Source organism: Oncorhynchus keta, chromosome 11 (assembly GCF_023373465.1).
Source record: "Oncorhynchus keta strain PuntledgeMale-10-30-2019 chromosome 11, Oket_V2, whole genome shotgun sequence".
In the NCBI taxonomy this organism is placed as follows: domain Eukaryota; kingdom Metazoa; phylum Chordata; class Actinopteri; order Salmoniformes; family Salmonidae; genus Oncorhynchus; species Oncorhynchus keta.
Window position 1 is genome coordinate 44434320 of NC_068431.1, and position 12607 is coordinate 44446926.

Consider the following 12607-nt stretch of genomic DNA (forward strand, 5'->3'; position numbering starts at 1 on the left):
TCTGCTATCAAAGCTTTAGACCTCTGCTTGTCCTCTATTTCTGCTGCATATGGGCAGCTTTGGCAGTTTCCTTCATGTGTACTTTGTTTGAATTCAATTGTTCTTCCCCTGTACATATTCTTTTCACAGAGTAAACATTCAAAGTGGCTATAAACTTAACATTTGAAACTTAGATATCATAATGTGCTCTTCACAGTAAACTAACATTGACTTTCCCAATAGATGTAATGGTGAAGGTGGACACCAGCTCTCCAGGGTTTTCAGGCCTCTGAGCCAGTTGACCAGGTGATGGGGAGACGGGCGGCTGACCTGACCACCGCCGTGCCAGTACTAGGAGTTCCCGCCCTGGTGGGGGTACGTGATTGGAGGACAGTAGGAGGGGAAAGGGCCGGGGAAGTGCTGCCCCTGACATGGGGTCCCCAGTGCAGCATCGGAGTGCAGACTTCGCCTGGTGTAAGAGCCCCTCCCATTCTGCAGGGCACGCAACTAATTGGCACATTCCCTGTCCAATCAGACAGCAGGATTACTCCCAAATCCAATGGCTACATCCCAAAGGAGCCAAAGGAAGAGGAAGGAATCAGACAGACTAAGAGTGTCAGAGAAAGAGTGGTTATTACAAAACAGAGGAGTTTAGAATCCAAGATCAAACAGGGTGTCACTTTTGAAGGGATTTCCAGTAAACTCACAAAGAATGTGTTCTTCAACCAACGGAAAAGTGGGACTTATTGCTATGCCCGGGCAATCAAGACTAACCCACACTTATCAGGGGGCATGGGGAATAGCAAGCTCAAAGGGAGGCGGGACATGCGCTACACCAATGGCAGTGTAGTTGACTCTGAGGCTATAGGAGGGATTTGTATTGACGGCAGTGATGAGGCAGAGCCCGTCTCAACCATGTCCTCTAGAGAAGGGGACCAATCAAAACCTAAAGAGCATTCTGTGGCATATTCATATTGTGGGAATACAAAACGACCACGAGCTCCCCCACCTCTCTGGATGCCCCAGCGGATCTGCAGCCACTGTGGAGGGAGACAGACTGTGGTCCCAGGAGCTGGAGCTGCCAGTCTGGGAGATAAGAGCCCTTCCTCTGCATGCCCTGAAGGAATAGCAGCCATGAAAGCACCTCCTTCACTCACAGACAGAAACAACCTTCCCCTTTCACATACTGAGAAAGAGAGAGACTCTGCGTTCTCTCCTCTGAGGCTTGCAGACAGGGATCGGATACAAAGCCAGTGGACACACACAGACTCTCTACCCCCCCACCCCCACTGTAATCCCCCTATTCAGAACAACAAAGACAGGAAACCCAATCTGCCTGAAAGCCCAGCGCCTGCATGTAAGAACAGAGATCTGAAACAGACTAATGGTTATGCCTCCCATCCCACATACCCCCTTCATACATCTATCCGAGACCCAGTAGAAACCGCAGACACACCTTCACAAAAACACTCAGACAAGGCAGCCAGCCTCACAAGCATCTTACACACAACGACGGCGACAGTCACCAAGGCGACTATTGAACCCAGGCGTACAGATGCCAACTTCCTTGAGACCCCATCTCACTTGAGGAAGATTCCTCGACCAACACCACTCACATTTTCTCCCCAAATCGCCGTGGCCACAAGGCCAAACACGCCACGCACACACCGTAAGCATCCGAAGACACTCACACATCCAAACACACAACCCAAACCCTCAATCACATCTAGTCACCCGTACCCTGTAAACCCACCACACAGAACCTCTCCTCTAAACCATGTAAACCCATCCTGGGTTATTACATCCCCTAAGCCTGAAAACACTCCACACACAACAACTCTTTCTTTCACTGCTACGACATTACATAGAAGCGCACCCCCTTATCCCACTAAACCTCCTAAGTCTCCAAAGGCACTCACAGCTGCACCACCTACCCCTGTATGCACACCGACAACAACAACACTCCCAAACACAGCTACTACGGCGACATATAGAAGACTCCCTAGCCATGCTAACACGTCACACACAACTACCACGTCAGCAAACACACCATATACCGCCACTCTGGCTAACCCTTATAACACATCACACACAACTACACCCACCTACTATTATACCACAATACGCACCACTACACTCCCAAAGCCTTTGTCCCATACCCCTAACCATTCAAACACATCGCACACACCTACATCCCCTTACTTAGTTTACACATCCCCCAAAACACCCAACAGTGTTGAGAACGCGTCACAGGCAACTACATCTACTCGGCGTCATCCCTCAACCACATCCCTGACTGACTCGAGACCATTGATCGTGACGCAGATGCAATACAATAAACCAGCTGACCCATCAGACAGATCACATAATAAGATAACACTCACAAAGACACACGCTGAACACCACTACCACGCAAACACTCATAAGCGATTTGTCGTTGAACCAATAATGCACGCAAATGTATATCCAAAGCTACTGACCGTCTCCACCAGAAACACACTCTGTAGCCCTGTCATCGCGGCACAGACAAACGAGGAAAGGGACTCTAGAATGTCCCATGCATCAAAGGTCACTGACCTCCCAGAATGCGTCGCTGAAAAGGATGCAAACAAAGAAGGAGAAGAGCAGGGACACTTCGCCACAAACCTAAAACTTGGGTCTGAGCCTCAGATACGCTCCCACACAGAGCACATTCCCCCCAGCGCATTCCCCACTCGTGCAAATACCACATCCACATTCGGACTTGACGGGCAGACATACACAGATGACGCTCCACCTTCCGTCACACCACAGACACGAGCAGACCCTAACGTCCTCATTGCAACCCAGACGAACACTTCTGCACGTGTCAAACCCGTCACCAAAACACCAAGCCCCACACACCGACTCATACCACAGGCCCGTCCATACACCATCACTGATCTCCTCACACACACACCCATAGACCCCGAGTGCTACCGCCTTTTGCCTCCATCCCGCATGGCTCACCTAGCCTCCTACACCCTCACCCATCCCAATCAGACACACCAGATGATCCATCCAGTATTTCCGTTTTTATCGTCAAGCACCACCCCGCAGCCATCCCAAGACGATTCCAGGCTGGCTCACTCCCACCCGGCTGACGCAGCACTGCTGCTGCCCCCTTCCCCACAGTGCAGCAGGCCAGCCCCGCTCCAACGGAGGCTGCAGTTTGTAGAGGCCAACCTGGCAGCCAACCAGGACAGGATCACTACCCTTCTCAACATCATCCAAGACCTGGAGATGAGCCAAGCTCTCAGCAAGGGGTAAGAGACAGGAAGGAAGATCACGAGAAATGACAAAGATCGCAATCACGAGAAATGATGAGGAAGAGAAAGGGAGATAGATGGGGTGGGAATGAGTGAGTAGAGAAAGAGAAAGGGAGATAGATGGGGTGGGAAGGAGTGAGTAGAGAAAGAGAGCAGGGAGATAGATGGGGTGGGAAGGATTGAGTAGAGGAAGAGAAAGGGAGATAGATGGGGTGGGAAGGACTGAGTAGAGAAAGAGAAAGGGAGATAGATGGGGTGGGAATGAGTGAGTAGAGAAAGAGAACAGGGAGATAGATGGGGTGGGAATGAGTGAGTAGAGGAAGAGAAAGGGAGATAGATGGGGTGGGAAGGAAGGAGTATAGGCAGATGAAGGGAGATTGATGGTGTGGGAAGGAGTGAGTAGAGAAAGAGAACAGGGAGATAGATGGGGTGGGAATGAGTGAGTAGAGGAAGAGAAAGGGAGATAGATGGGGTGGGAAGGAGTGAGTAGAAAAAGAGAACAGGGGGATAGATGGGGTGGGAAGGGTGAGTAGAGGAAGAGAAGATAGATGGGGTGGGAAGGAGTGAGTAGAAAAAGAGAACAGGGGTTAGATAGATGGGCAGTGAAGGGAGGAAGGAAGGTGAGTAGAGAAAGAGAACAGGGAGATAGATGGGGTGGGAATGAGTGAGTAGAGGAAGAGAAAGGGAGATAGATGGGGTGGGATGGAGGGTGTAGAGGAAGAGAACAGGGAGATAGGTGGGGTGGGACAAGTGAGGAGAAAAAGAGAACAGGGGGGTAGATGGGGTGGGAAGGAGTGAGTAGAGAAAGAGAACAGGGAGATAGATGGGGTGGGAAGGAAGGAGTAGAGGAAGAGAAAGGGAGATAGATGGAGTGGGAAGGAGTGAATAGAGGAAGAGAACAGGGAGATAGATGGGGTGGGAATGAGTGAGTAGAGGAAGAGAAAGGGAGATAGATGGGGTGGGAAGGAGTGAATAGAGAAAGAGAACAGGGAGATAGATGGGGTGGGAAGGAGTGAGTAGAGGAAGAGAAATGGAGATAGATGGGGTGGGAAGGAAGGAGTAGAGGAAGAGAAAGGGAGATAGATGGGGTGGGAAGGAGTGAGTAGAGGAAGAGAAAGGGAGATAAATGGGGTGGGAAGGAGTGAGTAGAAAAAGAGAACAGGGGGATAGATGGGGTGGGAAGGAGTGAGTAGAGGAAGAGAAAGGGAGATAGATGGGGTGGGAAGGAGTGAGTAGAGAAAGAGAAAGGGAGATAGATGGGGTGAGAAGGAGTGAGTATAGGCAGAGGAAGGGAGATTGATGGGGTGGGAAGGAGTGAGTAGAGGAAGAGAAAGGGAGATAGATGGGGTGGGAAGGAATGAGTAGAGGAAGAGAAAGGGAGATAGATGGGGTGGGAAGGAGGGAATAGAGAAAGAGAACAGGGAGATAGATGGGGTGGGAAAAGTGAGGAGAAAAAGAGAACAGGGGGGTAGATGGGGTGGGAAGGAGTGAGTATAGGCAGATGAAGGGAGATTGATGGGGTGGGAAGGAGTGAGTAGAGAAAGAGAACAGGGAGATAGATGGGGTGGGAATGAGTGAGTAGAGGAAGAGAAAGGGAGATAGATGGGGTGGGAAGGAGTGAATAGAGAAAGAGAACAGGGAGATAGATGGGGTGGGAAGGAGTGAGTAGAGGAAGAGAAATGGAGATAGATGGGGTGGGATGGAGGGTGTAGAGGAAGAGAACAGGGAGATAGATGGGGGGAAAAGTGAGGAGAAAAGAGAACAGGGGGTAGATGGGGTGGGAAAGGAGTGAGTATAGGCAGATGAAGGAGAGATTGATGGGTGGGAAGGAGTGAGTAGAGAAAGAGAACAGGAGATAGATAGAATGAGTGGTAGAGGAAGGAAAAGATAGATGGGGTGGGAAGGAGTGAATAGAGAAAGAGAACAGGAGATAGATGGGGTGGGAAGATGGGGAGGAAGGAAATGGAGATAGATGGGGTGGGATGGAGGGTGTAGAGGAAGAGAACAGGGAGATAGATGGGGTGGGGTGAGAAAAAGAGAACAGGGGGGTAGATGGGGTGGGAAGGAGGAGTAGAAAAGAGAACAGGAGATAGATGGGGTGGGAAGGAGTGAGTAGAGGAAGAGAAAGGGAGATTGATGGGGTGGGAAGGAGTGATAGAGAAAGAGAAAGGGAGATAGATGGGGTGAGAAGGAGTGAGTATAGGCAGAGAAAGGAGATTGATGGTGTGGGAAGGAGTGAGTAGAGAAAGAGAACAGGAGATAGATGGTGTGGGAAGGAGTGAGTAGAGGAAGAGAAAGGGAGATAGATGGGGTGGGAAGGAAGAGTAGAGGAAGAAGAAAGGAGATAGATGGGGTGGGAAGGAGTGAGTAGAGGAAGAGAAAGGAGATAAATGGGGTGGGAAGGAGTGAGTAGAAAAAGAGAACAGGGAGATAGATGGGGTGGGAAGGAAGTGAGTGGAGGAAGAGAAAGGGAGATAGATGGGGTGGGAAGGAGTGAGTAGAGAAAGAGAAAGGGAGATAGATGGGGTGGGAAGGTGAGTAAGAAAGAGAAAGGAGATAGATGGGGTGGGAAGGAGGCAGAGGAAAGAAAGGGAGATAGATGGGGTGGGAAGGAGTGAGTAGAGGAAGAGAAAGGGAGATAGATGGGGTGGGAAGGAGTGAATAGAGAAAGAGAACAGGGAGATAGATGGGGTGGGATGGAGGGTGTAGAGGAAGAGAACAGGGAGATAGATGGGTTGGGAAAAGTGAGGAGAAAAAGAGAACAGGGGGTAGATGGGGTGGGAAGGAGTGAGTAGAGAAAGAGAACAGGGAGATAGACGGGGTGGGAAGGAGTTAGTAGAGGAAGAGAAAGGGAGATAGATGGGGTGGGAAGGAAGGAGTAGAGGAAGAGAAAGGGAGATAGATGGGGTGGGAAGGAGTGAATAGAGAAAGAGAACAGGGAGATAGATGGGGTGGGAAGGAGTGAGTAGAGGAAGAGAAATGGAGATAGATGGGGTGGGAAGGAAGGAGTAGAGGAAGAGAAAGGGAGATAGATGGTGTGGGAAGGAGTGAGTAGAGAAAGAGAAAGGGAGATTGATGGGGTGGGAAGGAGTGAGTAGAGAAAGAGAACAGGGAGATAGATGGTGTGGGAATGAGTGAGTAGAGGAAGAGAAAGGGAGATAGATGGGGTGGGAAGGAGTGAATAGAGAAAGAGAACAGGGAGATAGATGGGGTGGGAAGGAGTGAGCAGAGGAAGAGAAATGGAGATAGATGGGGTGGGATGGAGGGTGTAGAGGAAGAGAACAGGGAGATAGATGGGGAGGGAAAAGTGAGGAGAAAAAGAGAACAGGGGGGTAGATGGGGTGGGAAGGAGTGAGTAGAGAAAGAGAACAGGGAGATTGATGGGGTGGGAAGGAGTGAGTAGAGAAAGAGAAAGGGAGATTGATGGGGTGGGAGTAGGCAGAGAAAGGAGATAGATGGGGTGGGAAGGAGTGAATAGAGAAAGAGAACAGGGAGATAGATGGGGTGGGAAGGAGTGAGTAGAGGAAGAGAAAGGGAGATAGATGGGGTGGGAAGGAGTGGTAGAGGAAGAGAACAGGGAGATAGATGGGGTGGGAAAGGAGTGAGAAGAAAGAGAAAGGGAGATAGATGGGGTGGGAAGGGAGTAGAGAAAGAAAGGAGATAGATGGGGTGGGAAGGAGGAGTAGAGGAAGAGAAAGGGAGATAGATGGGTGGGAAGGAGTGATAGAGGAAGAGAAAGGGAGATAGATGGGGTGGGAAGGATGAGTAGAGGAAGAGAAAGGGAGATAGATGGGGTGGGAAGGAGTGAATAGAGGAAGAGAAAGGGAGATAGATGGGGTGGGAAGGAGTGAGTAGAGAAAGAGAAAGGAGATAGATGGGGTGGGAAGGACTGAGTAGAGGAAGAGAAAGGAGATAGATGGGGTGGGGTGAGGGAAGAGAAAGGAGATAGATGGGGGGAAGGAGAAAGAGAAAGAGAGATAGATGGGGATGGGGGTAGAGGAAGAGAAAGGGAGATAGATGGGGTGGGAAAAGAGGAGAAAAAGAGAACAGGGAGATAGATGGGGTGGGAAGGAGTGAGTAGAGAAAGAGAACAGGAGATAGATGGGGTGGGAAGGAGTGAGTAGAGGAAGAGAAAGGGAGATAGATGGGGTGGGAAGGAAGGAGTAGAGGAAGAGAAAGGAGATAGATGGGTGGGAAGGAGTGAATAGAGAAAGAGAACAGGGAGATAGATGGGGTGGGAAAGAGTGAGGAGAGGAAGAGAAATGGAGATAGATGGGGTGGGAAGGGGTGAGGAGAAAGGAGATAGATGGTGTGGGAAGGAGTGAGTAGAGAAAGAGAAAGGGAGATAGATGGGGTGGGAAGGAGTGAGTAGAGGAAGAGAAAGGGAGATAGATGGGGTGGGAAGGAGTGAATAGAGAAGAGAAAGGAGATAGATGGGGTGGGAAGGAGTGAGTAGAGGAAGAGAAAGGGAGAGATGGGAAGATGGGGTGAAGGAAGGAGGGAAATGGGGTGGGAAGGAAGAGAGGAAACAAGGAGATAGATGGGGTGGGAAGGAGTGAGGAGAGGAAGAGAAAGGAGATAGATGGGGTGGGAAGGAGTGAGTAGAGGAAGAGAAAGGGAGATAGATGGGGTGGGAAGGAGTGAGTAGAGAAAGAGAGGAGAGATGGGGTGGGGAGATAGAGGAAGAGAAAGGAGATAGATGGGGTGGGAAGTGAATAGAGAAAGAGAACAGGGAGATAGATGGGGTGGGAAGGAGTGAGTAGAGGAAGAGAAAGGAGATAGATGGGGTGGGAAGGAGTGAATAGAGAAAGAGAAAGGGAGATAGATGGGGTGGGAAGGAGTGAGTAGAGAAAGAGAAAGGGAGATAGATGGGGTGGGAAGGAGTGAGTAGAGGAAGAGAAAGGGAGATAGATGGATGGGATGGAGGAAGAGAAAGGGAGAAATGGGGTGGGAAGGAGTGAATAGAGAAAGAGAACAGGGAGATAGATGGGGTGGGAAGGAGTGAGTAGAGGAAGAGAAAGGGAGATAGATGGGGTGGGAAGGAGTGAATAGAGAAAGAGAACAGGGAGATAGATGGGGTGGGAAGGAGTGAGTAGAGAAAGAGAACAGGGAGATAGATGGGGTGGGAAGGAGTGAGTAGAGAAAGAGAAAGGGAGATAGATGGGGTGGGAAGGAGTGAGTAGAGGAAGAGAAAGGGAGATAGATGGGGTGGGAAGGAGGAGTAGAGAAGAGAAAGGGAGATAGAGGGTGGAAGATGAGACAGAGAAAGAGAAAGGAGATAGGTGGGGTGGGAAGGACTGAGTAGAGGAAGAGAAAGGGAGATAGATGGGGTGGGAAGAGTGAGTAGAGGAAGAGAAAGGGAGATAGATGGGTGGGAAGGAAGGTGTGAGGAAGAGAAAGGGATAGAGTGGGAGAGAGAAGAGAAAGGGAGATAGATGGAAAGGGAGAGATAGGAAGATAGAGTGGGAAGAGCAGAGAGAAAGAGAACAGGAGATAGATGGGGTGGGAAGGAGAGAGTAGAGGAAGAGAAGGGAGATAGATGGGGTGGGAAGGAGAGAGGAAGAGAGGAGATAGATGGTTGGGAAGGAGTGAGTACAGGAAGAGAAAGGGAGATAGATGGGGTGGGAAGGAGTGAGTAGAGAAAGAGAAAGGGAGATAGGTGGGGTGGGAAGGACTGTAGAGGAAGAGAAAGGAGATAGATGGGGTGGGAAGGAGTGAGTAGAGAAGAGAAAGGAGATAGATGGGGTGGGAAGGAGGTGTGGAGGAAGAGAAAGGAGATAGGTGGAAGGAGTGAGTAGAGGAATAGAAAGGAGATAGATGGGTGGGAAGGAGTGAGTAGAGAAAGAAAGGAGATAGATGGGGTGGGAAGGAGGAGTATAGGCAGAGGAAGGAGATAGAGGGGTGGGAAGGATGAGTAGGGAGAAAGGGATAGATGGGGTGGGAAGGAGTGAATAGAGAAAGAGAACATGGAGATAGATGGGGTGGGAAGGAGTGAGTAGAGAAAGAGAACAGGGAGATAGATGGGGTGGGAAGGAGTGAGTATAGGCAGATGAAGGAGATTGATGGGGTGGGAAGGAGTGAGTAGAGAAAGAGAACAGGGGGACAGATGGGGTGGGAAGGAAGGAGTGGAGGAATAGAAAGGGAGATAGATGGGGTGGGAATGAGTGAGTAGAGGAAGAGAAAGGGAGATAGATGGGGTGGGAAGGAGTGAGTAAAGGAAGAGAAAGGGAGATAGATGGGGTGGGAAGGGAGGAGTGGAGGAAGAGAAAGGGAGATAGATGGGGTGGGAAGGAGTGAGTAGAGGAAGAGAAAGGGAGATAGATGGGGTGGGAAGGAGTGAGTAGAGGAAGAGAAAGGGAGATAGATGGGGTGGGAAGGAGTGAGTAGAGGAAGAGAACAGGGAGATAGAGGGTGGGAAGGGGGTAGAGGAAGGAGGAGATAGATGGGGTGGGAAGGAGTGAGTAGAGGAAGAGAAAGGGAGATAGATGGGGTGGGAAGGACTGAGTAGAGGAAGAGAAAGGGAGATAGATGGGGTGGGAAGGAGTGAGTAGAGAAGAGAAAGGGAGATAGATGGGGTGGGAAGGAGTGAGTAGAGGAAGAGAAAGGGAGATAGATGGGGTGGGAAGGAGTGAATAGAGAAAGAGAACAGGGAGATAGATGGGGTGGGAAGGAGTGAGTAGAGGAAGAGAAAGGGAGATAGATGGGGTGGGAAGGAGTGAATAGAGAAAGAGAACATGGAGATAGATGGGGTGGGAAGAGTGAGGAGAAAGGAAAAGGGAGATAGAGGGGTGGGAAGGAGTGAGTAGAGAAAGAGAAAGGAGATAGATGGGGTGGGAAGGAGTGAGTAGAGGAAGAGAAAGGGAGATAGATGGGGTGGGAAGGAGTGAATAGAGAAAGAGAACAGGGAGATAGATGGGGTGGGAAGGAGTGAGTATAGGCAGAGGAAGGGAGATAGATGGGGTGGGAAGGAGTGAGTAGAGAAAGAGAAAGGGAGATAGATGGGGTGGGAAGGAGTGAATAGAGAAAGAGAACAGGGAGATAGATGGGGTGGGAAGGAGTGAGTAGAGAAAGAGAACAGGGAGATAGATGGGGTGGGAAGGAGTGAGTAGAGATAGAGAAAGGGAGATAGATGGGGTGGGAAGGAGTGAGTATAGGCAGATGAAGGGAGATTGATGGGGTGGGAAGGAGTGAGTAGAGAAAGAGAACAGGGGGACAGATGGGGTGGGAAGGAAGGAGTGGAGGAATAGAAAGGGAGATAGATGTGGTGGGAATGAGTGAGTAGAGGAAGAGAAAGGGAGATAGATGGGGTGGGAAGGAGTGAGTAAAGGAGAGAAAGGAGATAGATGGGGTGGGAAGGAAGAGTAGAGGAAGAGAAAGGAGATAGATGGGGTGGGAAGGAGTGAGTAGAGAAAGAGAAAGGGAGATAGATGGGGTGGGAAGGAGTGAGTAGAGGAAGAGAAAGGGAGATAGATGGGGTGGGAAGGAGTGAGTAGAGAAAGAGAAAGGGAGATAGGTGGGGTGGGAAGGACTGAGTAGAGGAAGAGAAAGGGAGATAGATGGGGTGGGAAGGAGTGAGTAGAGGAAGAGAAAGGGAGATAGATGGGGTGGGAAGGAAGGTGTGGAGGAAGAGAAAGGGAGATAGATGGGGTGGGAAGGAGTGAGTAGAGGAAGAGAAAGGGAGATAAATGGGGTGGGAAGGAGTGAGTAGAGGAAGAGAAAGGGAGATAGATGGGGTGGGAAGGAGTGAGTAGAGATAGAGAAAGGGAGATAGATGGGGTGGGAAGGAGTGAGTATAGGCAGAGGAAGGGAGATAGATGGGGTGGGAAGGAGTGAGTAGAGAAAGAGAAAGGGAGTTAGATGGGGTGGGAAGGAGTGAATAGAGAAAGAGAACAGGGAGATAGATGGGGTGGGAAGGAGTGAGTAGAGGAAGAGAAAGGGAGATAGATGGGGTGGGAAGGAGTGAATAGAGAAAGAGAACATGGAGATAGATGGGGTGGGAAGGAGTGAGTAGAGAAGGAGAACAGGGAGATAGATGGGGTGGGAAGGAGATAGAGAAAGAGAACAGGAGATAGATGGGGTGGGAAGGAGGGTGTAGAGGAAGAGAAAGGAGATAGATGGGGTGGGAAGGAGGAGTAGAGGAAGAGAAAGGGAGATAGATGGGGGGAAACAGAGTAGACAGAAGAGAAAGAGAACAGGGAAATAGATTGGGTGGGAAGGAGTGAGTAGAGGAAGAGAACAGGGAGATAGATGGGGTGGGAAGGAGTGAGTAGAGAAAGAGAACAGGGAGATAGTTGGGGTGGGAAGGAGTGAGTAGAGGAAGAGAAATGGAGATAGATGGGGTGGGAAGGAAGGAGTAGAGGAAGAGAAAGGGAGATAGATGGGGTGGGAAGGAGTGAGTAGAGAAAGAGAACAGGGAGATTGATGGGGTGGGAAGGAGTGAGTAGAGAAAGAGAAAGGGAGATTGATGGGGTGGGAAGGAGTGAGTATAGGCAGAGAAAGGGAGATAGATGGGGTGGGAAGGAGTGAATAGAGAAAGAGAACAGGGAGATAGATGGGGTGGGAAGGAGTGGGTAGAGGAAGAGAAAGGGAGATAGATGGGGTGGGAAGGAGTGAGTAGAGGAAGAGAAAGGGAGATAGATGGGGTGGGAAGGACTGAGTAGAGGAAGAGAAAGGGAGATAGATGGGGTGGGAAGGAGTGAGTAGAGGAAGAGAAAGGGAGATAGATGGGGTGGGAAGGACTGAGTAGAGGAAGAGAAAGGGAGATAGATGGGGTGGGAAGGAGTGAATAGAGAAAGAGAACAGGGAGATAGATGGGGTGGGAAGGAGTGAGTAGAGGAAGAGAAAGAGGAGGGAGGGAAGATGAATAGAGAAAGAGAACAGGGAGATAGATGGGGTGGGAATGAGTGAGTAGAGAAAGAGAACAGGGAGATAGATGGGGTGGGAAGGAGTGAGTAGAGGAAGAGAAAGGGAGATAGATGGGGTGGGAAGGACTGAGTAGAGGAAGAGAAAGGGAGATAGATGGGGTGGGAAGGAGTGAATAGAGAAAGAGAACAGGGAGATAGATGGGGTGGGAAGGAGTGAGTAGAGGAAGAGAAAGGGAGATAGATGGGGTGGGAAGGAGGGAATAGAGAAAGAGAACAGGGAGATAGATGGGGTGGGAAGGAGTGAGTAGAGAAAGAGAACAGGGAGATAGATGGGGTGGGAAGGAGTGAGTAGAGAAAGAGAAAGGGACATAGATGGGGTGGGAAGGAGGGTGTAGAGGAAGAGAAAGGGAGATAGATGGGTTGGGAAGGAGTGAGTAGAGGAAGAGAAAGGGAGATAGCTGGGGTGGGAAGGAGTGA

General features: G+C 50.2%; 1 protein-coding gene across 1 annotated transcript in view; it reads left to right on the top strand.

Moving 5' to 3' along the window:
- Positions 1 to 3267, top strand: part of LOC127906231 (mucin-5AC-like) — a 4825-nt gene extending 1558 nt beyond the window's left edge. Inside the window, exon 2 of the mRNA XM_052457529.1 lies at positions 223 to 3267. Within this exon, the coding sequence (XP_052313489.1) occupies positions 289 to 3267 (2979 nt within the window). The 5' untranslated portion in view covers positions 223 to 288. The remainder of the gene's footprint in view (positions 1 to 222) is intronic.
- The last annotated feature ends 9340 nt before the right edge of the window (positions 3268 to 12607 follow it).